General features: G+C 38.3%; 2 protein-coding genes across 2 annotated transcripts in view; one reads left to right on the top strand and one right to left on the bottom strand.

Moving 5' to 3' along the window:
* Smp_137170 (putative plasma membrane calcium-transporting atpase) overlaps nt 1-979 on the bottom strand; it is a gene marked incomplete at its 3' end in the record, with an annotated part of 139,897 nt that extends 138,918 nt beyond the window's left edge. Inside the window, exon 1 of the mRNA XM_018796677.1 lies at nt 797-979. Coding sequence (XP_018651795.1) covers nt 797-974 — 178 coding nt within the window. The 5' untranslated portion in view covers nt 975-979. The remainder of the gene's footprint in view (nt 1-796) is intronic.
* A 5,922-nt stretch (nt 980-6,901) lies between these two features.
* Nucleotides 6,902-26,275, top strand: part of Smp_137160 (putative mitochondrial solute carrier) — a 34,477-nt gene continuing 15,103 nt past the window's right edge. Inside the window, exons 1-6 of the mRNA XM_018796676.1 lie at nt 6,902-6,946; nt 16,522-16,572; nt 19,311-19,453; nt 19,894-20,009; nt 22,160-22,339; nt 24,402-24,499. Of these exons, the coding sequence (XP_018651794.1) occupies nt 6,944-6,946; nt 16,522-16,572; nt 19,311-19,453; nt 19,894-20,009; nt 22,160-22,339; nt 24,402-24,499 (591 nt within the window). The 5' untranslated portion in view covers nt 6,902-6,943. The remainder of the gene's footprint in view (nt 6,947-16,521; nt 16,573-19,310; nt 19,454-19,893; nt 20,010-22,159; nt 22,340-24,401; nt 24,500-26,275) is intronic.

Below are 26,275 nucleotides of genomic sequence, written 5' to 3'. Positions count from 1 at the left end.
GAGAACTTTAATGATACGTTTTTAGGAACTTTATTCAGTCACTAAACTAATAAAACCAAAAACGCCCCAAGTTAGTAAACCCTGTATGCTCTCTTAATAAAACCCTTTCATCAGCAAGCATCAGATGGTAGACAATGATTTCGGTACTTAAACGATCAGTAGGGTTATGGACAAATGTGTCTTGATATTATCTATGAGTTTTATAAAATAAAGCGACTTGATAGCTCCTCTGATTTAATAGTCTGAGAAGAAACACTCCTTAAAAACCCTGAATGTTCTGGTTTCGATATTCCTTTGAAAAGCAAGAGTAAACTGCTGAGAATGTTTATACATGCACGATATATATGTTTAATTCAGATTGGTTTCCAATGGCTCTGCAGATAAAGTTATTGAGTGACTAAAGTTATCTGTAGACTACTAGCGGTGAAGGAAGATATAAACGACTTAAAAGCAAGACAAATGGCGAAAAAACAGTTAAAATAAAATTTGACATTTTATCTAGAACTTTAATTCATCCCCTATCCTATTTTACTTAAAAAGCCAGCCTTTCGAGGATTCCGAATAATATGCTTAATTATGTGGGACAAATCTTGAATAAGTGTTGAATTGATTTGAATTATCAGTGTTTGAACAATAAAATCACCGAAGACATTCTTGGAATTAAATCATAAGTGTCAAACACCAAAATACCAAGTAATAGAATGAGTGACCAGATAAATAAAGAGTAATTATAAAAGCTTATCTAATTTACATATGGTGCTAACAATACAGGCTTCAGAAAAAAACACTGACTGACCTTGAGTTGGGGAAGTTTTAAGACGCTGACACAAACCACTAGCTCCATCAAATCTTTTATTCACAACTTCTACTGCTTCAGCTCCACGCAACTGCATGAGTCCCTGCAGTTCACGCATAGAACAACCGAAATTCGCGGACGGAGTATTGCTGTCTTCGGCGGAGAGTCGTTCACGCATTTTCATATGTCGATTAAGATGGAATAGAAGGTAAAAAACTTATATGTCAGTCAAAATATTATCCTTAGGCCAAATATTAGCCCAAATGAGTTGCAAAGTAACCAGGTTAGCATACTTTTGCATTAAAAGAAACTCAATAATCAGTTTTATTATGTGGTAAGTAAACCGTAACGTTAGGAACACTTGAACTAATTTAGAGTGATTAAATCTCCCGCAAACTCAACATTCGAAACAGAGAATTTAGAAGTTGATGTTAAGTGAAAGGTATAAACAAAACATGATTACACCAGATCCTTATCATGTCCAATTACTTCATATGACTGAAACTGCCGTTCAGATAAGTCACACAGTTGAGCTCATACAAAATATTCTCTTATCAAACTCTCACTTACTGTTAATCTCATGAATAAATGTATTGTTCCGACAAATAATTATTTATTAGTTGTTAAGTTAAAGGACGTCTTTTTGTAATATTACAACTGTCGAAGTGTTATGCCATTTCAGAGCTACTTCAAGCGACGCTCAATAACTGGCACAGAAGCTAGCAGGATACGAAAATCTCTCCACTGTTGCTTTTTTATGCATCAACAATTCAACAAAAGGTTGGTAATAATTCAGCAGAATAGCAGAAATGGATAGCCGATTTAGTGCACAAAAATTAGCACCAAGGTAATATCCAGAGAAATCTGTGACCATCAACGAAGACTGATCCTTGAAAGCCCTTTCTATAATATCCTGATATTGAGAACGTTCGAGACTTTTCTGCAAATTAGGTGTACTTCCAGTAAATGCATGGCTACTACCGCGAAATCCAAGCAAACAACCCCTGTCGAAATGTAACCGGCAAACCTCAGAGAGAAACACAGATTGTCGCCATCACTTTTACTGCAGTTTGTTCATCGACTCTTTTTAGACGTACCGCTCCACATTATCTTATAAAATCACCAACCATGAATATGATACACTTACTTCCTCTATTATTATTATTATTTTCAGTTGTTAACTAGTGGTGTCAGTGACCACAATACCGCTCAGCTAGCTTGTTTTCATATCTATCAGGCTCTTGACCATTTACCTACTTCTGGCATCGTTTCTAACGTCTCCCCTCTCCTTCGGCTACCAATATTTACATCCATATTCCTCCATCATTTTGTTTTGACTTACATCCCCTAGGTCATTTTGGAAGTCAAGCAGGACACTACCGACAATGAATTGTGGAATTTTTTATTTGTTTTGCCAATAACGTAAATATAATACTCTTCAAACATTACCGAAAATCTCCGCTCAGACCAGAGAAGTCATCCTACCTAGCTCATTTATTATATCTCTTCTGGATGTAGCCACGATATCCGATTCTTTCAACGACTGTAAATCAGTGGTATCTTACGATTCGCTACTTTGATCTGAACCCAGTGAATATCTGAAACTATTCTCAACCTCAAAGCATTTACTGGTGTTGTGACACACAAAGGATAAGTTCAATGTGGTTTAGTTACTCAGTTGTATTAGGTGTCTGAGTTCTAATGTTATCTGCCAGGCCAATGGGTGTATTGAAATTAATCCAAAAATAGGTATTAGTCAACTTAATTATTATAATCAGAACACAGGCATAAACTTATGAAGGACTTGCTATAGAGTGACTGTCATATCTTTGCAATGTTACCACGTTGTCACATCATTGTCTAAACTCACCATGTCGCGGAGAAGAGGAAAGCTGCTTTGTGGAACCTTTGAAGAATACGCCTGCATGGTCGAGTCATGCAGTCTCGAAGATTCTTTTTGCGTGGCCTCTATCTACTGATTTTCGCTGAGGGTTTAGTGGTAAGCGTATATCTATAATCATTGTATAATCAACTTCAATGATAATTTTTCACCACAGACTAACATGGATCTGTTATTCAGTAACATGGTCCTGGTTATTTCAGCAGTGTGATGTCTTATTCCTCGTTAAGCTTTTTATTAAATTGTTCCACTAAAAGATTTTGTTTTTCCTCTACAAAAACGCGAAGCTGCCTAGTCACCTATCGGAGTATGTTGAATTTGGTGAGCGTTTTACAATGTGAACTAAATATAAGCTAAGGATGAGTATCATATCACTCCTGCTTAATCATGGCAGATTAAAGCCTACAGAGCCTGTTCCGTCTAAATTCAGCTCTGGACAGTTCTTAAAGGACGGTAAATCGATTCACTCGTAACTTATGACCTAAATAACGAGAAAACCGAATTACAAATCAGGCGTAGAAGGTTTGTTCATAAATCATGATTGGCCACCCAAAGTATAATGTTCTAATAATGCGTAGGACCAATGAAATGTCACTGAGACATAGCAAAATCATCCGGCAGTTGGGTCACTTTGTGTCGAACAATTCAGCGGTCCCCGTCAGAGTCAAGGACAACCAACTTGCATCGGTTAATCGTACTCCATAGAGTGGCTCATGGGGCAGTGGTCACACATTCGCTTGTACCTACTTTAACTCATATATTTCTCTAATAACGTTCTTTGTGTTGTACAGTCTTCAAAGCAGTAATAGTACCTTGATACGACGAAGGGGTAGACCTCAATAGGTGCTGACCTCTAGGTATGACTTCGACGTTACCTGTTGGTCACACCACTCCCTTCCAACTCCACTAGGCTCCCAATCATTCGACATAAGTCATCCGAGTTAGTGATCTACAAGTGATTACAACAAGTTTCTGGGGCAAAATCCCTAAAATACCAAATCAAATCGGCGCAAAACCAAAATGTCCACAGTCAACAGTATAAATGAGCAAGTTCACAGTTCGATTTGATCAAATATAAAGTTGAACAGTCAGTTAGACATTGTGGTTTCCTTCTGTAGCAAGGTCTCCTTTACACTTATTGAATAGGTTAATGCATCATATTTTTTCCAAATTGTTTGAAGGTATTATTGACAAGATTGGACTTGAACGTTGAGTAATAAGTTGATCACAAATATATTTTTTCCATATCTCAATCAGTAGAAAATTTATATCCCTGACGTTTCGTGACTTGCTGTAGGCCACCTCTTCTGAGCAAATAAAATTAATAAACACTTGCTACTAAAAAATCACGAAATATCAGAAATACAATTTTTCTACCCATTGAGATATGACAAAAAATATATTTATTATTGACCTTCGAAGTTGGTTTGCTTTTGTTACATACATTCTCTATTAAATCAGATGACTCATTGCTTGAGGGTTGGAACCCTATATTTATCTGTGCTATTTCCTAGTTAATGAGTATTTCGGCATGCCATATCCTTAGGAGTAAGATTATTGGAGCACTCACAGATAGAAATTCAATGCGTTACTATTAAAACTACTCTATAATGTCCAGTAATTCCAACTGTGCTAATACACCTCATATCACAATGTATAAAATCAAGAGTCGAACAGTGAGATTTGTAGTAGACTTGGTTGCTAACCTTGGGACTGAAGACACAATAACACAAAAGACTAACATTAATTGTGTAACGCTTGGAAATGGTCAAAATTGATGAATTCTGTGTCACTTAATGGAAATGGCGGGACTTAACTATGCAGGCGTGATTACTTCATGTAGTCTAACGATCGTTTTCGTTGAATATCCTATCCAAACTTCAAATGTGTTTTCCAAAGGTTCACAAAAGACATGATGCTGACTTCTGCGTTAGGATAAGTCGATATAGATGAAGACGTTATATATAAGCATGGTCTTATAGGTTAGATAGTCATTTCATAATAATTCCACAATATTGTAGTAGATCTATTATCTTTGTGGTATAGATAAGAGCCGTAATAGTGGCCTAGACCTATGTTCTGCACAGTTACTACTTCGTGTAGCTTTTACACTTCAGTCTTTAATAATAAGTATAGTAGGTCGATAAACCTGTGTTTATCCTTGTAGCCTACTTCTCAGTTTGATCGAGCTTCTTCTTGAAAGTATTCAAAGATAGAGCCGACACCACTTTTTTGGATAAGGCTTTTTAGTCACTGAAAGGAAAAGGCAGAAGACCTAAGATAGAACTCTGCTGTACATCAATTTTGATCACCTTCCATTCATATAGTATCCCATTTACCCTCACCCTTTGTCTTCGGTCGCATAAAAACTTTCTTATCCACTCTTGTACGTAACAGGCTATTCGAAGGCTCGAGAGCTTCTGAATAATCCCTAGATGATAAACTTTATTAAATGGCATGCTAAAATCTATGGATATCATGCCGATAGACAAACCATTATATCGGGCTGCTGCCCATTGCTCTCTCACCATTAGTTACTCAAAAATGAAAGCCTATTCTGAAATCCATGTTTCTCAGGCGTTAAGAGAATGTATGATTCTACGTCACTTAATAACTTAGCCCCAATAAGTTTTTCAGGTAGCTTAACTAGTATGCTGATTTGACTGACATGTAGGTAGTTAGACATGATCTGTGCTTTTCCAACCAACCAACAAAACAGCGCTCATTTCAAAACCGTCAGGGAGTATGAACAGTTCAATCACTAGACAAAGGAAAGTCACATAATTCTTTTCAGTTAGTCTAAATGTCCAAAAGTACATAAAATGAGGTAATTAAAAAAGTCGTAGAGAGACGTTCACATTCAGCAGAATAGGTCAACTTGGAACAAATCAATTGAGTTATATACAAGTGCAACACCATATAGCTACTGGTGGTCATAAAAGCCTGTCAAATAGATATGTCGTTGTATTTTCACGAATTAATTCATTTTGACCCAAACATTGAACCAGCCAAGTCAGTCAGCCAAACGAGTATAATGGCGGATACGTTCCTTGTTCATCCTTGCCTTTATTTTAATCGCCTATTTGTTATTTGCACATTATTTCAACCATATATAATGTGGATCAAGCTTAATTGATCAGAGTTTGCACTAGCCAGTCAGTCAAGCTCAAATATACCTACTGCTGTGGTATATAATACTTCTGTTGACATATATAGGTATTATATAATACCAGTAATGAGTGGAGAGCCTTTCAACAAAAGGTTGAATTGAAAACAGGAAGGAAAACAGAAAACAATAGGATTAACAATAAAGTCGGAACAATCATGAAGCATTTAAACGGCAACCGAACGAAGATGTGGTAGTAATATATTTAATGTGTGGTTTCCATATTTTACCAAGACACTGTAATTTTGTGTGGATCAGTAAATCAGTTATCCCCACGGAGTACTCGTTCACTGTAATACTACCATTTACTACGTACATTTGGCTCTTCATATCACCGCTTCACAGAGGGGTTTGGCGAAGTATTACTGAGGAGTTTAAACGGAGAATTACACCCATTTGGAGTCTGTTAAACGATAAAATAATTTCTTCATTAGTATCTTACTCCGATTCAAAGTTAACCGAGCAATTGTGCTTTGATTTTTAATCTCAGAGCGTTTATAGTGGTTCACATGGATTTTGATGTTAGCCACTTACACATTCTAAGGAGCTCCTCATTATAGACACACCTTAATGTTCTATAAAACTCATGTCTAGGCTGGATCCTAGTAACAACCTCAAGTGATGTAACAGAACCCTCCTGAGCGACGGTACTTTCGGCTGCCAAATAACTTCAAGACGTATAGGCAATTCAGTAATGAAATACTCAGCAGATTTATGGTTGTCCTTAACCCACTTGACTAACGGAATCAGCTACCATCGACCCCAAGGCTGTAGACAAATGTCAACTATGAATGGCATGGTATTTAAATAACTCATTTCAGAAAGGGCTGATCGTGTTCTAATGAATAACCAAAAACTATTTTTATGGGTGGAGAATAATAGTACATGAAATCATCATTCCCAACATATTTCTATAGGATACTCAAGCATTAGAACTTCAATAAAGCTGGTCGATCTACAGTGATGACTTGCAACTATGTGAATATGAGCACTAGTCCAAGGACATTTTTGGCACTGCTATTTCAACCTGTCAAGGCCGTTGTAATCAAAAACAGCGCGGAGATCGTTTTCGTTTCGCCACATGGTGGGTTTGGTTAGGATTTGTGATATATTTTCCTCAGGGTAGTCGTAAAACAATATATCATTACTCGTTCATCACTGTTTTTTGTCGCCTTTCTACCTGGATTACTTAAATCTGGTTTTTCTAGCTAGCAACTGTTGATCTCAACAATGCATTTTTTTCATAATTAGTTCTGACAGCTCTACGTTGTATTCCGCTTTTATTTGAAAACAGATGGTCATTATGATACACTGTTTATAAGCTTGGTTGACGAGTCTTTTAGCGTGATAGACAAAAGCTTTCCATCGTCGAGAACCTTAAGCCTATAGTACAACGACGTTGTCAGGGTAACTTATGGAGAACAAAAACCACATTCAGTCCTAGATCTTTTCAGATTTTATGCAATCAATGGTGGCGAATAAGTCTGTAAAGTGTCTATTGTCATTGGAGAAACCTGCTGATTTTCCTTTACACCTTAAGATCCAGTGACACTATATTATCATTATCGATGACTTGGTTTACAGTCTAAATATGTAATTGTTCCGAATATTCTTAGCGGTTAGTGCTACACCCATCCTTTGGGAGTACCTCGGTATTTTTGAGTGTTTACAACGTCGTGAAAACAGCTTCCTTTCTTGCTCCAAAGAGACTGACATCAACGCGCAGCTTCTTTTATAAACGTCTATTTTCGATCTGCCATACTTCAAAACGGCATAGAAATGCCCACTGGGTTTCAGGGTCCCTAAAAATATGAGAAGCCATAAATGGCAAAGTGACAGCAAACCCGTTGCATTGGATTATAACTTGTTTGTTCTCGATCCGCTTCTAATCAATTTCCGGCGAGACTATAATTCATGAACGACCTTTGAGAAACGCATTAGTGATCTTGAGAGTGTTCACCCAATTAATAGAACTAAAGGTTTATAAAGCAGTTTGAAGAATAAGGATTATGATGGTTAGGGTTAGGAATTAAATTTATATTTTTCACCACGAACTGACATCAGCTAAAATACCAATACTCTATTTAGACAAATAAGTGGATGAGTTCCGCGCCAAAATTCAGGACCTGTTATCCTAAGCTTGATTGGTTTGAGTCGAACAGCTCACTTACCTTGATGGTCTTGCTAACATTATTTGGTTTGTGTTTGATCAAATCGGCGAGACCAAACTATATGGACGACCTTTGGACGAATCTTAAATGACCTTAAGAAATATTAGCCAATCAGAAGTCAGTTAGTATACACTAAAAATATATTATAGAAAACTTAAAAATTAAAGGGTATACTGTTCTTTTACATGACTCAAAAACTTATCAAGGTTAGATATAGGTTCAGAAGTTCTAAAATCATAGTGCATCTGTTACAGGAACTTATCCATGTGGCTCCATAGTAGTCGACCTCTGAAACCATGATAAGGTCTCAAAAATTCTTTTAGCCTCGACCACATAGCTTCAATGTTGTTGGTATGGTTTAGGGTTAGAGTTACGGTTTAGGGTTAAGGATGAGACTGTGAATTATGGACGACCTTTGAGCAACGCTACAGCGACTCTGAGTGTCAACATAATAACTAAGACCAAATGAGGGTTATAAACCTGTGTGAAGAATTCAAATTATGATTTACAGTTCATGGTTAAGGTTAGGAATTATACTTAGGATTTTCATCACGAACTGACATCAGCTATAATGCCAAAACTCTATTTATACAAATGGATAATTGAATTTCGCGCCAAGACCTTATGATCACTTCTCTTGTACACGCTGAATTATCATGTCTTCTCTCAAATCCGTTGTAAACCGACCGTACGTAAGCATCAGGTACCGAACTTAGCGCCGTGACCTTGAAAACCCGCGAAAGCTTCTGATTGGCTCGTCCATATAGTTTAGTCTCGCCGTCATGTATCTGTACATTTACTGTCATTTCCAACTGACCCATAAATAAATTTCTAGTGGTTCATAGTCTGACCTCAATATGATCGTATGATAATTTTAACAAAATATGCATCCCGCCTACCCTCTTATATAATCATTGACTTGATTTTCGTAGGTGTGACTCACTGTCTATAGCCAGACAAGAGTGAGCTAAAGACATAATGAATAAAGTTAGCGATACACGCTCAAACAAAAAATAGCCAAGGTTATAAATGAGTAACTGACAAGGTCGACAGATGTGTAGGTAGTAATTTAAAAAGAACAAATTAATCGGTCTGTCTAAAAGCTAGAATAACTCGTGTAGGTGTGACACTACTAGACACGATAAATTAATTCCTTGATGTAATTATTACTTTGAGTATAAAACAATAAACTACTTGTTTTAGGTCAGTCAGTTAGTCAGTTACAACGTAGAACTTCGTACGTACGTACATCAGTTCGAGCTGCCATACCACATTAGCACAGAGATGAAGTTGTCGATTCAAATCCTATATTGGTAGAAGTAGTGAGAGTATAAGTATTATGTGAAAGATAAGGGTTTGAAGATGTTATTGAAGGAGTATAATACAGTGAAATAAATTTGGAAAGAGAAAAAGGAAAAGGACACAAATGATTCAGAAGATTAGAATTTGAGAGAACACAAAGAGTGGATACACCTTTGCCATTGCAAACGATTTTGAGCCATGTCATTCAAGGTCTCTAACCATAGATTGCTATCATCTCGCGGATCCCAACCAGGTAGTCTACGCCTACCAACATGGCTCAGTCCACTTGTCAGTGACTTCATGGATCTGTGCTCCGTTTTGGTCTGGTCGCCCCTAGCTTTCTTCCAACCTACTCCTACACCATGAAACATTGCACGTCGGGGCAGTCGGTGGTTGGGCATACGTAACACATGTCCCAGCCATCTCAACTGATGAAGTTTCACTACTTCATCAATCGATTTGCCATCCTTACCTAGTACCCGTTTCCTAACATCTGCATTACTTGCCCGGTGGTCCCAGGATATACGAGCAATCCTTCGAAGACATCTATGATCGAAAACTAGTAGCCTACGAATATCCTCTACTCTTATGGGCCATGTTTCACTGCCATAAAGTAGGACGGAACGGACTGCTGCACAGTAAACCCGTCCTTTTGTTGCTAGACGGATATCTCGCCTACGCCATAAATGGCGCAAGTTGGCGAAAGCTAGACGAGCCTTCTGTATCCGTGCTGAGATTTCGTCACACACCAGACCACAAGGGCTAATGAGACTCCCAAGATAAGTGAAGCTGTCAACACGCTCAACTACTTCACTCCCTATCATTAGTTCAGGTGTCGATGCAACCCAATCGTGAAGTAACATTTTGCACTTCAAGGGAGAGAATCGCATCCCGAACATGCCTGCATTGTTGCTTATGGTGGTCAGAAGACTCTGCATTTCGTCAGCGTCTTCACCAAATAAAACTATGTCGTCGGCGTATTCTAAGTCAATAAGTGAGCCTCCTGGTAAAAGTTCAACTCCTGGAGATTGAGATGATAAAAGTGTTATCTCCAAAAGCATGTCGACGACAAAGTTAAACAGGAATGGGGAGAGTGGACAGCCCTGACGAACACCACTTGAGGTAACCAATTCTGATGACAGTTCGCCATAGGCTCTAACTCGACCAGTTGTGTTCGAGTAGAGAGCCTTTATGAGGTTAATGTACTTCTTTGGTACTCCTTTCAGTGACAAACACTGCCATAGAACCTCACGATCAACGGAGTCAAATGCCGCCTTAAGGTCAAGAAATACTACTATTGTGGGACGTCTGAATGTATGTCTATGTTCTAGGACCTGACGTAGAGTGAATATCTGATCTATGCAACCACGTCCAGGTCGGAAACCAGCCTGGTTTTCTCTAGTCTGCTCTTCGCGAGCTTTGGTTAGGCATCCAAGTATTATTGAAGCTAATATTTTAGACACTATATTAGTCAAACTGATTCCTCTGTGATTGTCACAGGAGGACTTTTGTTCTTTCTTATAGACTGGCACAATCAGTGATTGGGACCAGTCAGATAGAATTACGTTCAGTTCCCAGATTCTACCTAAGACCTCAGTCAATCTCGCTGCTAGTATTGGACCACCATCCTTAAAAATCTCAGGGGTAAACCTGTCAGGGCCTGCGGCTCTCCCTCGCTTTAGATTTCCTATAGCTTTATCAACCTCGTAGAGAGTTGGAGGACTTACCTCAATTTGCCATTCAGGACGACTGGGGATCATGGGTAACTGAAGTGTGGCTGAAGGCCAGTTGAACTGATCCCTAAAGTGTTCTGCCCATCGATCCAATCTCCTGGATTGAGAATGAATGATATGCCCATCTTTGTCTGAGATAGTTTCGCTAATAGTTGGGTTCCTAATGCCGGTTTCTTTAATAAGTCTGAATAGCTGTCTGCTGTTACCTATTGCCGCTGCCTTTTCCATCTCTCTTGCTTTCGCTACCCACCACTGTTCACGATCATTGCGTAGGCTTCTTATTAGCCTTCGCTTAAGCTGACTCCGCTCTTCGTTATGTTCAGAGCCAGGTGGGATGAGTTTTCGAGCATCTATCAGTGCGGTAGATGCTGCCGAGATCCATTGTTTCTCCCCGATTTTATGGCTTACCTTACTAGCGGATATCACTGCTGTTCCCACAGCTTTTCGGATGTCATTCCACGCTGCTTCGGGGTGGGCACAACTTACATGTCTGTCTAACTGTTTTTTCAGTTGTTCCTGAAATATATTCTTAGCTTGCTTATCATTAAGTAGAACCCTTGGAGGCTTTCCTGCAGTGTCTTCCCTACGTCCAGTAAGACGCAGACAGATACGTGCTCGCACTAGAGCATGATCTGAGTCTAAACATGTGCTCCAGAATGATTGACAGTCTTCTGTCGAGCCCCTCCATCGGTGGCTGATAGGGATGTGATCTAATTGGGTCCAACGTTGGGACGAATTCGGGGGTCGCCATGTCAAAAGATGTTTTTCCTAATGCTTAAAGTTAGTATTTTCAAGAAATAGGCGGTTATCTGAGCACAGCTGCAACAGACGGTCGCCATTATCTGTCCTTTTAGCCACGACACCATAAGATCCACCCAGGTGTCTTTCCCTTTCACTTAGTTTACCTACTTGAGCATTAAAGTCACCAGCCACTATTACTACATCAGAACGCCTAGCTTGTCGGAGAAGGTCAGAAAGTTTCCTGTAAAACTCATCCTTTATATCGTCTGAGCTGCAGTCAGTGGGAGAGTAGGCAGAGACGACGAAGAGGCAACGACGAGTTTCCCTATCTTTCTGAGTCCTTACTGATCCGTTTAGTCAGGCAGCGCATGGACGACTGTCTACTGGGATCCAGTCTAAAAGAGCTAGTTCTGCCCTAGGACTTAATGCTATACCTACTCCAGCGAGGCCACGGGAAGCAGCATCAGGGCTTCCAGATACACAAAGTGTGAATCAAGTTGGTTCTTTATTATGACATGGTGAGGTCAAATGAATGACACTACTCGGATCTTGTATGCGCGTTTCGGAGACGCAGTATACATCGATGGCGCGGGATTCTAAAGTCCTGACTAAGGAAGCCTGTTGTCCTATTTGGCACAATGTTCTGACGTTAAAAGCTCCTACATGTAGTTTAGAACGTGGTTTCAGGAGACCAGGAATAACGTCTCGCGTACTCGAATCGTTTGCCCTAGCGGTGCGAGGTGATAAAAGGACGTGGGAAGGGTTAGTCGTGGAGATAAGAGAGTTATTAGGAGGTGTAGGAGGGGTTTGAAAGTGACCAACTTGGTCTCGTGTGCAGTTACGGGTATGAGGGCTAATATCACTTCCCGGCTGCCCACACCGTGGAACGGTATTTCTTGAGGGACCTGAAAAAGAAGTTGGATTAGTGTTGGTCTTAACGACCTGGGAGCGTGACCGCAGTGCCCAAGGGACAACTGTTTGATGCCGATCACGCACGGCCTTTTTGTGGGAGGTTTTTGACGTGTTAGCTCCGTTCTTCGAAGGGCCTTACCGCTGGAGACAGAAATCCGTGAGGTAAGGTGAGATGTGACATTTTAAGGGTTGACCTTTTCTAACCTCATCCTTCCTTGTGGGAAGGCAGCATCGCTGTCATGCTGGTTGTCCGAGGGAAACACTTTACTGCTGTCACACCCCTCTACAGTCAGCAGTACGACTTCGCCCTAAGACCTCGAGTTGCTGCTTTTAGTCTTACCGTTCTTCAATCGACCTGTCTGGCATGGTAGGACCTTGAGGAACGATTGTTCCAGCCAGCATAGCTCGATTGCTTCATCACGATAGGCAAGCCCGACCACCACGTCAAGGTAGCAGCAACGGTCGGGACATCTTGTGTAGTTCTTTTTATACCTGTTTTTTACCAACTCTTTCATACGGTTTACAGCTCCATAGATAACTCAGACAAGTCTTTCATGACTTCAATTTATGGTACCATGACTTAGTCTAAACCATGTTCTTCGTTTTTCCATTCCAACTCTGGTATAATCAGCATCTCATATAATTTGACAAATCATTTGTCACACGTTTACATACATCTAACTTACCACTTTACATTCTTGTCTAATTTACCTAAGCTTCATTTGAGTCTTCAGTTTCGTTTATGTCATTTAAGAAAACATTAACTCGACCGTAGCTTCTACCTTGACGTCGTGTTCGGGCTTGCCTATTGTGATGACCCAAACGACCTATATTGGCTAAAACATATGTTCCTGTGGGTTCTACCATGTCAGACAGGTCGATTGAAGAACGGTAAGACTAAAAGCAGCAACTCGAGGTCTTAGGGCGAAGTCGTACTGCTGACTGTAGAGGGGTGTGACAGCAGTAAAGTGGTTCCCTCGGACAACCAGCATGATAGCGATGCTGCCTTCCCACAAGGAAGGATGAGGTTAGAAAAGGTCAACCCTTAAAATGTCACATCTCACCTTACCTCACGGATTTCTGTCTCCAGCGGTAAGGCCCTTCGAAGAACGGAGCTAACACGTCAAAAACCTCCCACAAAAAGGCCGTGCGTGATCGGCATCAAACAGTTGTCCCTTGGGCACTGCGGTCACGCTCCCAGGTCGTTAAGACCAACACTAATCCAACTTCTTTTTCAGGTCCCTCAAGAAATACCGTTCCACGGTGTGGGCAGCCGGGAAGTGATATTAGCCCTCATACCCGTAACTGCACACGAGACCAAGTTGGTCACTTTCAAACCCCTCCTACACCTCCTAATAACTCTCTTATCTCCACGACTAACCCTTCCCACGTCCTTTTATCACCTCGCACCGCTAGGGCAAACGATTCGAGTACGCGAGACGTTATTCCTGGTCTCCTGAAACCACGTTCTAAACTACATGTAGGAGCTTTTAACGTCAGAACATTGTGCCAAATAGGACAACAGGCTTCCTTAGTCAGGACTTTAGAATCCCGCGCCATCGATGTATACTGCGTCTCCGAAACGCGCATACAAGATCCGAGTAGTGTCATTCATTTGACCTCACCATGTCATAATAAAGAACCAACTTGATTCACACTTTGTGTATCTGGAAGCCCTGATGCTGCTTCCCGTGGCCTCGCTGGTGTAGGTATAACAGTGAGGGCCCCCAAATACCCTGGTACGGCCGAGAGTGAGGAGAATCCGCTCTCCCTCTCGAAATGCTCTCACATGGCCACCCGTATATAGCCTCTGCCAGTGAAGTTCTATTCATTACCTTCTCGTGGCGGGGGTGTTGTTTACGAAATTGAAAAGACGAAAAGCGAATATCCAGTGCTTTAACCGGGTTGGTGAACACAGAAATTCCACCTTGAAGAGTTGGAAAACCCTGATTCCAAAACAATGGTGCACATGGGCCCCAGTATCCTGAGGGAACAAATGGCATATGAATCAATCGTTGGTCACCAACTACCATGGGACTGCATCTCCTCACAATGCTCCACTGCCTTGTGGATCAGACTTTTAGGTCGAAGGCTCGAGGTGTGGTCCCCTAGGAAAAACACCTGCTTCAGTTTGGGCACCTGGACAGTATCACAGCCCTCACACAAATCATATGAGATTTGTGAGGCGCATATGTATCTGGTGCTTCCTTGTACCAATATTTATGTGTTTAAATAAATAATAAATAAATAAACTAGCTCTTTTAGACTGGATCCCAGTAGACAGTCGTCTGTGCGCTGTTTGACTAAACGGAACAATAAGGACTCGGAAAGATAGGGACACTCTTCGTCGTCTCTGCCTACTCTCCCACTGACTGCAGGTTAGATGATGTAAAAGATGAGTTTTACAGAAAGGGATGCAGTTGTTAGGAAACGGGTACTAGCTAAGGATGGCAAATCGATTGATGAAGTAGTGAAACTTCATCAGTTGAGATAGCTGGGACACGTGTTACATATGCCCAACCACTGATTGCCCCGACGTGCGATGTTTCATGGTGTAGGAGTAGGTTGGAAGAAAGCTAGGGGCGACCAGACCAAAACGGAGCACAGATCCATGAAGTCACTGACAAGTGGACTGAGCCATGTTGGTAGGCGTAGACTACCTGGTTGGGATCCGCGAGATGATAGCAATCTATGGTTAGAGACCTTGAATGACATGGCTCAAAATCGTTTGCAATGGCAAAGGTGTATCCACTCTTTGTGTTCTCCCAAATTCTAATATTCTGAATTCTTCATGTCTCTATCCTTTTTCTCTTTCCAAACTTATTTCACTGAATCATGCTCCTTGAATAACGCCTTCAAACCCTAATCTTTCGGATTACTGCTTATACGCTTACTACCTTTACGATTAGGGATTTGAATCGACAACTTCATCTCTGTGCTAATGTGGTATGGCAGCTCGAACTGATGTACGTACGTACGAAGTTCTACGTTGGTAACTGACTGAGAAAACATTAAATCCAAGTAACTAAAAATTATTCCGCCTGTAATAGCAGTATCACTTTTAAGAGTAATCATTTTTTATTAGTAAATCATCCAGAAAACACATTGGAAGATCAAACATTGTAAAAGTTTATTCAAACAACGGAATGATAGACAAGAGTCAAGCTTAACAGTCGAGCCCTAATTCCTTGAAAAACAAGTAACTTACAAGGCTAATTTCCTTCAGTCGTTTATGACATCTAATTATACTTATTTCGTAATAATAATCTGTATATAAACAAGTTATTTTATTGGGTGAAGAAATCTATTCGTTAAGCTAGTTCTCTTATCCTTGATCTCAGTTTATTAGGGGTTTTCGTCACTGATTTCGCATCGTGGATAGTTATCATTTGGGGTACATCGTATCATCGTATTCCACTTATCGACTGGGGTCCTTTCTATTTCACAATATTCAAACGTTCATTACAAGTCTAAATCTCCCTCTCCACAACAGTTAATGATTTGGTAAATCACCACTAAAGGGTTATGCAACCTACTGTAGTCGATCTATTTCCGGTCAATTATTCCTTACAATCATCCAAATTAATGTATACAGAAAAGTCTCTCGTATAAATTTAACTCTAAACTACTTATCAACATCACAACAATTTAGTTTCAGAAAGCTTCCCAACCAATAGTTTACTCCTAACGGAATAGGTATATCAAAAAGCATAATTTGTGAATCTATGCATACCACGTTGGTTTCGCTATTACTTGGGCGTTTGCCGAATAAATTGACACTTATGTGTTATTCTTTCTAGGCAGTACATTCGAAATCAAATACGGAAGATCTACGGTCTGTTTTTAATAAGGTCAGTTAACGCTGTTTATTGTACTTAATACTCTGATCATGTACTCGTTTTTCATTAGAACAAAGTTACTTTTTAGTCTCATTTAAGTGACGCTTTTCATTTAGAAATAATTTTTAACATTGTACGGGATTGACATTGGTTTGACTTGTATAACACATACCCCAGCTAATCCAACCGGTTCAAATTAATAGCCTCAGACGCTTTTACTACAGCTCCGTGCTCACATTACGCATTCAGTGGTTCTACTGTAGACAAGCAACACTACAAGGACACCTGTAATTCGACACACGTAGTCTATAGATATTCTTTGCATTTATTAGGCATGTTTTTTAGTTACTAGTTATAACACCGTACACCATTTTACGGTATGTTTACCGTGCAACAAAGTTTTTAGTGTCACTCAGTTACAGTGTGTCCTTACAATTTGGGGTAATCAACTATCGAAATTAGTCTGAGGACTATATTATTCTAATACCCTAGGCAGTTTCTTAGTTAAACTCTTTAATACATTGTGATAGTCATCCTTAAAAAGTAAACCGTCATCCGTCTGCTTTGCTTCATTACACGCTTGTCACAGTTTCCGTAAATTCGGTAAAAACCTGGGAGCCGACTCCGTTGTCTCGTTGAGATTACGACTAGACATTGAGAGACAAAAGGCCGGTTGAAAACCACTCGGATCATATCCTACTAAATGTTTCAGCTGCCCATCTTGAGAAATTATCAATGAGGTAACTTCAGTAACTATTTCTCTGAGCAGCCTCTAGCTGTTTTTAGATCATTACTTGACGTTAACCTCTCCTCTTTCTTCACCTGAATACTTCTCCCAATTACTGGGTAAATCCTCGCCTAAGTTTACGTATGAGCTACCTTCGATTCTCACTACTCTCGAAATTATCCTGAAAGAGTTCCTGTACACCATTTGTTTCGAACTAATTTCCAAAGACTAGCTGGTCTTATCATCCTAAATGTTTCTGTTTGCAGGTCACCTACTGTTTTTGTCATTGTTTCTTTAAGACAATGATGAGACTCGTTTCTATTCTACAATAAATGCTTAGCTAATTCTCTCTTAAGTACATCTTTGGTGCCTCCACCTCTTACCTCAACACAAAAAAGGGACTTACTAGTTACATTTTATTTGTGCCCACGCAGCCCCAAACACACTAGTGCAAACCAACGCATGGGAGCCCAACCAAATAATTCGAATAGTTGTTAATATTTTTGTTGGGTTGTTACCAGCAACTCCCAAGCTAAACAGTTTCCATTTGTTTTAATCCAGTCCTGACCAAAAGAGCGGCTGTTGTATCAGAATCTTAAATGTCCCTTACTATGAGTTTATTAGCATAATATCATATTCGTACCCTAACGTCCTTCTAATTGCCTTAGTCTCCCCAATTTCACGCTAAACTCATCTGTAAATATAATTAAACCTAATTGTTTCAATATTTTTAAATATAACTAACAGCTTTTAATAAAAAATTACCAGTGGCATCATTTAAGCTTTAGTTAGTAGGTATGTAGGCAGACCCTACAAATATGTGTCATGGTTCTTTTAAATTCTTATATAACGGTTAGGGTGAACAATATAAGACTTATCATTTTCGATTCACTTCAGAATCGCGCTTTCTGCGTTGGAACTTAATGCTGTCTGCACACCTGTAGTGTTTTAGTGGTTAAATCACCTATCAAACCATTAAGTTGTGAGTTTAGACTTACTCCCCTTATTTCGCTTTAAGGAGCCGGGGTAATAATATTAGTCCTTACAGTAAGTATGGCTCAAAGCCGGATACATAAACCCATACTTAGCAATCGATTTATGCAATTAAATTAGCTGGCAAATCTACGAGAGTCAGCCATATGTTTCCTAATCACCTATATATTGAGTGATACTAACTCCTTATATTTGTCGAGTGGAGTTAACTGAATAATATTGAATCACGTACTGATCACTATTTGAAAAGGCTAATGAATCATAGACACTAATTATTCGTAAGAACTACTTATTCACCCTGAATTATCGCCTCCCGCCAAACTGTAGGTACTTGAGTATCTCCCTTCATGGTTAGTTGGTCCAGTGTTTCCTATCGGTCTTCAGCCGCCTAACATAAAATAAAATATACCATGTTACCCAATCACTTCTTTTAACACTTACATCACAACTTGGTCGGTAGAACTAAATTACCGATAGGGAATAGACAATATGATATTGGTTACTGATTAGAGTAAAACTTTCGGTGTAATTAATCGAAAACCTCACGTCAATATGGTCTTCATCACATACCGATGGCTTTACGAGTAGTGCAATCTAGGAAGCACTAAAAGGCTGTTTCATTCTGATTTAGGACTCCTTAGTAATGTTCACCGACAACTCAACTATTAGGAAACCATAAACTTCAGGTCTTATAACTACCGTGATACAAGAGGGCCACTGAGTCGGAATGCAGTTAAGTTCAATGTAAACGGCATTTCATACCTCTAATATATATTGTTCCAATTTACATAGTAACAACCTTCGTGTCATCTAAATTCATCAATACATGCGAGCTCAAACTTATTGTTCCTTTCCAAGTGTGCCATCATGAAACAATTAGAACTGATCAGTCATCTGGTTGATATCATTTTGTTTTGTTTTTTAATGATAGAATGCAGTAAACTAAATCAGATGAGTTACACTGTACGATGTTATGTATTGAAAACTACGATATGTACCCATTTACGTTTATTGTTATTCTTACCTATAGTATGCCAGTGTTAGCAAAAGTGGTCAAATGTATATGACTCCGAAAGATTTCGCTGTCAAATATCTACGTTTATTCGATGACGAAAATTACAATGTATCATCAGTTAATTGTATTGCAAGTGCTGCCGACACTACAAAAGATGGGTAATCAAGGTTATTGTGATTGTTTTTTTCTTAATTTGAGCATCTTTTTTCACTTCAATAATAAATATATGTGTAAGGAAAAATAAAACCATAAAAATCTAAATAAATATTTATATAAGACATTAAGGAGGAAAATTATATTTGTGAAAATCTCAGCGATTGAATTTTAAGTAAATTCAGCATTTCTCTCGGCAGTCTGGTCCAAGCTTTTTCAAGGACACCAGATATCTCATACGCACTACAAAAAATTCTTACCTTCAACATTGTTAACATAATTGGATGACCTGTTTAGTATACAGTTGACCGTAGAACCATGTACCTATTTATACTCGATAATTTGTATGTTTGACAATATATTGTCCTTGTAATCTCTTATTAATAATTTCTTACAAGAATTGTGTTTATGAGATAATTGACTTGAATATTTTATTATATTATAGATTGATTTCTTTCGAAGAATTTCTGGCATTTGAAGCTCTTCTATGCACACGCGATTCTTTGTATTTGTGGACATTTGAACTGTTCAATCGAGACGGTCTCGGGGTCATATCATTTGGTAAGTGAAATTACGTGTCCATATCCTCATCATGACAATGATATTCACATCGATTATACAAGTCATTGACTATCTGAACTTAGTAGTTCAATAGATGACACATTGAGCGTTTCCAGCAAAACGTACTGGGTTCGAGTCCAAATGTGAACATCAATACTGAAATGCAGACATATCCAACTGACGAGTTTCTAAATACGACGAAGCACGCTTTCTGGGCTGCATTGTTAATCACATACCAAATATACTAAAACTTATGCAAAAGTCCATATCAATCCGATGCACCCAGGATGCACATATATGGCAACAATGACTGCTTAATTACAGTCCTGAATATCAACAACGGTCAATTACAAACCATGACTAGTATTCATTATGTTTAGTAAATTCTATCTCTGAACAAAAACCTCATAAACAATAGTCCTGAATCATTTCAGTTTACTTTCACTGAAAATCACAGTACATTCGATCCTTCTCTGTTCTAAGTTATATCTGATGACGTCTGAAATGCACGATCCCTTGGATGTAATTCTAGCTGTTGTGAAATGCTAGAAGAAACTATCCCCAAAACCATATTTTATTCAACAGTGTCATCTTATAAACCAACTATCTTGGTGCTACGTCTAAAGAAATTACGGTATCACCTAAAACTGGCGAACGGAACAAAAGCCAGCAACACAACAACAAGACAAGCTAAGCTAATCCGATGCGCCCCAGTTCTGCTAACTAGAGGGAGAAGACTAGATTCAGCCGAAGGAAATGCATGTTCCACAAGCAGTCGAAAGCACAAACGGAAAAGTACATAACTCATGAGTATATATACAGTACAAAAATGTCCTAGGAAAACGTCACAAAATAGCGTACTAAAGAGGAAACGAACCAATAACATTTGAGGTTTTTGCAAGTGGGAAACACAAACTGTAGGTAAAAGTGGGCATTTTTGGCTCAAGAATGAGGAATTCAAATTTCCAAAATAAAATTACAAAGACGAGACTATTACCAAGTGATTTCTAGGGATCTAGCATCCCCAACACTTGACTATTTTTTCATTCAATCTCCAAATAAATAATTTATGTACAAGCAGGCCAGACCGCATCATACCATAAAATAAAAAGTAGCAATCATACAGGATCAAACCAAATGTAGCTGTGAGCAAGGTAGATTGGAAATAAATTGCCAAAGGTGTTTGGTTTTATAAACAATTCAGTCAGTGGCATAACTCATTCTTGATTTCGTTTATTTCACATTTCGTTGAAGTGTTAACAGAGGCAACCAGAAGACATTGGTTCCTACGTTGATTGGTTAAACCCTTCAGCATACCAGCATATAAAAATGATTATTAATGAGGATCCAATCGAATAGTGCTTTTCCAATTAAACCACTTCATGTAACAATAAAACATGCCGATATAACAGGTGCCCAGGATAATCGTAAACTTGTATGAGATTTTCAACTCTGTTTAAAAAACTATACCAAGTCTTTGTGGTAACCTTTCTCACTTGTTCAGTTATTGAACATATAGAATGGTCGTATTGAAAATTACAGATAATAACAAAAACAATGTAACCGCCATGCTAAGCGACATGCGTCGAGGTCGTGTTGTTTTTATTGTATTTCCAGCTGATGATTTGGAAATCAACGAAAGTTCAAAGGCTTAGTATTTATAGTTGTGTTTTTCAAATTATGCTTCATTTGAAATTCAGACCTGTAATATGCTCGTACGAAGAAAATTAAATGGCCTCAGATACATTGGGTCAATCCAAACTATCGCGTGCCTGTGCGCACCATATGTACACAGATGGTAGGTGAGAGATGTCAAAAAGGGGGCGCCGTTGATTGAAGTTACTCACACAATTCATTAAGGTTTGGCTCAAATATCTGAGGGATTTATATACCAATGAGTTGTGTACATCTGGATTCAGTTTGCCAATACGGCTTCTTAGTTGTTCTTTGTCTTTTCATTCATGTACCATGCTGACCCTGTGTATAGGAAGTACCTAAATCAACATATAATCAAACAATCGTATGACGTAACACATACTCATCTGATCAATTCCCTAAAATGTTAATAAGTATCACAGCATGTTTTAAATTTGTGTATTTCCATTCGATAATACTTATTTTGTATTTTTGTGTTCATTTTTTATGCTTAGACAATTTTAAGAAAACACTCGATATGACATTGGTGAACAAAGAGTTCACGTTTAATTTCGATTGTGATTTCATCAACCTGCATTTTTCCAAGGATAGATCACGTAAAATTCACTACGATGAATTTACTCAAATAATTCATGTAAAATATAATTTTAGTTATACATGTATATATTTCAGTTGTGTTTAATTACTTACGTCTGTTACTCCCAATGGAGCATTATTTATTTATTTAAACACACAAATGTTGGTACAAAGGGGCACCAGATGTATATGCGCCACACAAAAAATTGTCATTTCATTTAATTGTGTGAGGGCAAGGATACTGCGCGGGTGCCCAGACCGAAGCAGGTGTTTTTCCTAGGGGACCACACCTCGAGCCTTCGACCTAAAAGTCTGATCCACAAGGCAGTGGAGCATTGTGAGGAGATGCAGTCCCATGGTAGTTGGTGACCAACGATTGATTCATATGCCATTTGTTCCCTCAGGATACTGGGGCCCATGTGCACCATTGTTTTGGAATCAGGGTTTTCCAACTCTTCAAGGTGGAATTTCTGTGTTCACCAACCCGGTTAAAGCACTGGATATTCGCTTTTCGTCTTTTCAATTTCGTAAACAACACCCCCGCCACGAGAAGGTAATGAATAGAACTTCCCTGGCAGAGGCTATATACGGGTGGCCATGTGAGAGCATTTCGAGAGGGAGAGCGGATTCTCCTCACTCTCGGCCGTACCAGGGCATTTGGGGGCCAACATTCTCCAACCCACTCTGTCCTGGGCCTTCCTTTCTAGTTCTATCCAATTTTTACCCATTTTTCTCATATCTGTCTCCATTTCTCGGCGTAATGTGTTCTTTGGTCTTCCTCTTTTCCTATGGCCTTCAGGATTCCATGTGAGGGCTTACCTTGTGTTCAATTCTAATTCCTTAAATAATTGTGTGACATAGTCATTTTACCTGGACATAATGCGGTGTTTATAAAACGTTAGTTGTTAAGTGATTTAATTTCACTTCATGCTACACTTAATACGATCCGTTGGCTTATTGAAAGAGACTTTGCTATACCTAAGTATTAAACGGTAATGACTACGGATTCTCTTGCATCTATGACCCATTGGAGATTGAACTTGAAACAAGCAAAAGACTAAAAGATAATAATTGGTTTTACATGGATTATCTAGGTCCTTCTACTACGGCTACATGTGACTCAAATTCTGCTGTCTATCAAGACTTCGGATATTATCCCGATTTATATAAAAGTCTGGTAGGGAATACGCTGCTAATTATTCGCCATTTTTAATCAAACTCTTCATAAACACAAACAGTATGTAAATGTATAATAAATTTACAGTATGACCTGACTGGTTTTCTAACATGTTTCTAGTGATTTTGTTAGCTGAAGTGTAATTCATTTACAAATAATCTCCATCATTATTCTTAGACTCATATTTTTGGCTGTAAGTTGAACGGCTTGTCTAAAGGATACCAGTACAGTCTGGTTATCCAGATTGGAGTGAAGGATAAAATGCTTGAAAATTAGTTACCCAGACAATTAAACCTCACTTATATTCAAGGTAATACAACATAAAATATCATTTAAGAAACATTTCTAACTCAAGATATCGTTACTTTGGTCTGGAAAATCACAAGCTTTTCTAACGACTGATATCTAGTAAATAAAATGTTTTGTATATTAGCAGCATAGTAGTAACAACTATGATATTCTAAAGATTGAGTGTTAGATTTCGCATCTTAACAGAAAGATTAACGCTTGTTGTAATGCAGGAAAATAATTCGACAAAGACCATTCACTGAATACAACTGTTACTAATTGCCATTAGATATTTTCAGAGGTTATTTCGCAAATCAGTCGAAACTGGTAAATAGCTCTAAAACAGTAATTTAACAATTATTTGACAACACAAGTTTTTATCTAATGGACGGTTCTCTTATTTTGTAAAATATCTGCAGTATGCTTTTATGCAACTTGAAAAAATCAACACTTTGATTCAGCTATATTTTCGGACATATATATATATAGAAAATAGTGGGAAATTCTCATTTCCACTGTCATTTGCTATTCACATTTTTTTATTATTTCGTTAAATTTATTACAAATCTTTTAACACAACGATTCTCCCCTTTGTTTTACTTTCGATATATTTGCATATGTATTTGTGTGTGCATGAATGATTTAGGATTTCAATAATGAGCATGCTATCCAGGCCTTCAAGCAAATGGATCAAGATAAAACCGGAACGATTACTGTTGATCAGTTTAAAAGTATTATTTTGCAGTTGAAAAGTCGTTTATTGACTCCTTTGATTAAAGAAAATTTACTCACAGTAAGTAATCATATAAGTCCATTGAATCACTAAATTTGATTATGTTTGCTGTTACTTCTTAAGTGATCCAACTTTACTGAATGTAAAGTAAACCAAATGATCTAGCATAAATATGTACCGGATCAAGTTACTGCACTTATTACCATAACAAAAATTAAACTAACGAGATCATATAATAATCCATTACGTTTCTATCATGTAGTTTACATCTAGATGATGTAAGAGTAGTTTGAAAGAAAACTAGAGGTGCTCAAACTAAAACGTAACATCAGTATATAAAGTCATTAACAGCTGGATATACTATTTCACTCTTTTCTGAGATCAATTAACTTTGTATGCAGACGTTTTTGTAATAATGATACCATGGTTTGACTTAGTAAAAGTCCCTTTTACATGCTCAACCCACTCTCCCTAACGTAAATACCGGTTCAGTTAAGGTGGTGTTGTGTAGTCACTCCATCAACCCTGTAAGAATGGCATCAGATTAATAACTTGATCAGTGACGAGGGTAAGCTTCCATCCTTGTTAGGTTAGGTTTTGTCTTGTTAATTGATATTCCACTGATTCCTCGCTTCGATTCTGATATCTACATATCATAATTCCCCTTTATCTTCCGTTATGCCATTTCGCTTGTTAAATATCACGTGACAAAATCACCAATCAGAACACCGACCTGTATGACCTTGTCCCTGTGCGAAACCAGTGATGCATTCATTAGCACGAGCAGCCTTTAGTTAACTCTGAGTCCTCATTGGTCTTCTGTGTGGTTGCTTTTCACCTAACCCAGCCCGTTCAGTTGAAAACACCATAATCAGCTTCCACTATATACACCGTATATTTCAGATATATGTAGTTTATATACAAGCAGACCAGACCGCATCACAACTTAGAATGTAAAATAATCATTATACAGGATCACACCAAAAGTGGCTGTGTTTATGGGACACTGTAACTAATAAATTAGGAATAAGCTAAGGATAGTGAGTCGTATAACAGTAGCCGATAGGTCAAATGAAAGCTTATAATAAAAGGAATACCGACAATAGATATATTTAATTTGGTTACTTAATAACTATCCAATAAAAATATATGTAATAATAGTCCGTAAATATTTCCTAGCAGTTACCATTCATTTATTCTTCTTTCGGAAATAACATCTAACCCCGGCCACTCCAGAAAATAAATTTCCCGAAGATTTATATGATATAAACTAAAGGAAATTGATTTGACCAAGCAATTACAATTACTTTAAAAACAGGGCAGGAAAAAACTAGCGTACTAAAGAACTCACTATCTAATAATAAAATAACGTCCCTAATTACAATGCAGATAAAATTTGTTTTCCATGGGCGGGGAGATGGCAAAAATGGATGAAAGTTCAAATTTTCAAAATAAATAGAAAGCTAGTGGTTTTTTGTGCATTTAACATCTTTTACCATATTTAGTAATTAAGCAACTAAGCTTATATAGGAATTTATTGCAGTTTTACTGAATGGTTATTAAATATTGTTAAATTAATATTAGTTCTTTTAAACTGACTCAAGTGAGCTAATTGTTGTTTGCATAAATACCCTATCGGATGATGTTCCTTGTAAAGTTCACTAACTTTTTCTCCATTTTTAATTATTTCACTAATATTCCCATAATATGAGTTGGAATGGGATAAAGAGTGACGTAAAACTATAAGACAGTAAACTTTTCATTTTTCTTCTTAGTTAACTACTTGTGCAAAGTGTATATCAAAATAGGAATTTAACACGTCTAACTCACTTTCTA

This window comes from Schistosoma mansoni, chromosome 4 (genome assembly GCF_000237925.1).
Source record: "Schistosoma mansoni strain Puerto Rico chromosome 4, complete genome".
NCBI lineage: Eukaryota > Metazoa > Platyhelminthes > Trematoda > Strigeidida > Schistosomatidae > Schistosoma > Schistosoma mansoni.
The sequence above is the reverse complement of the archived record's forward strand: the minus strand, read 5'-3'. Positions and strand labels throughout refer to the sequence as shown.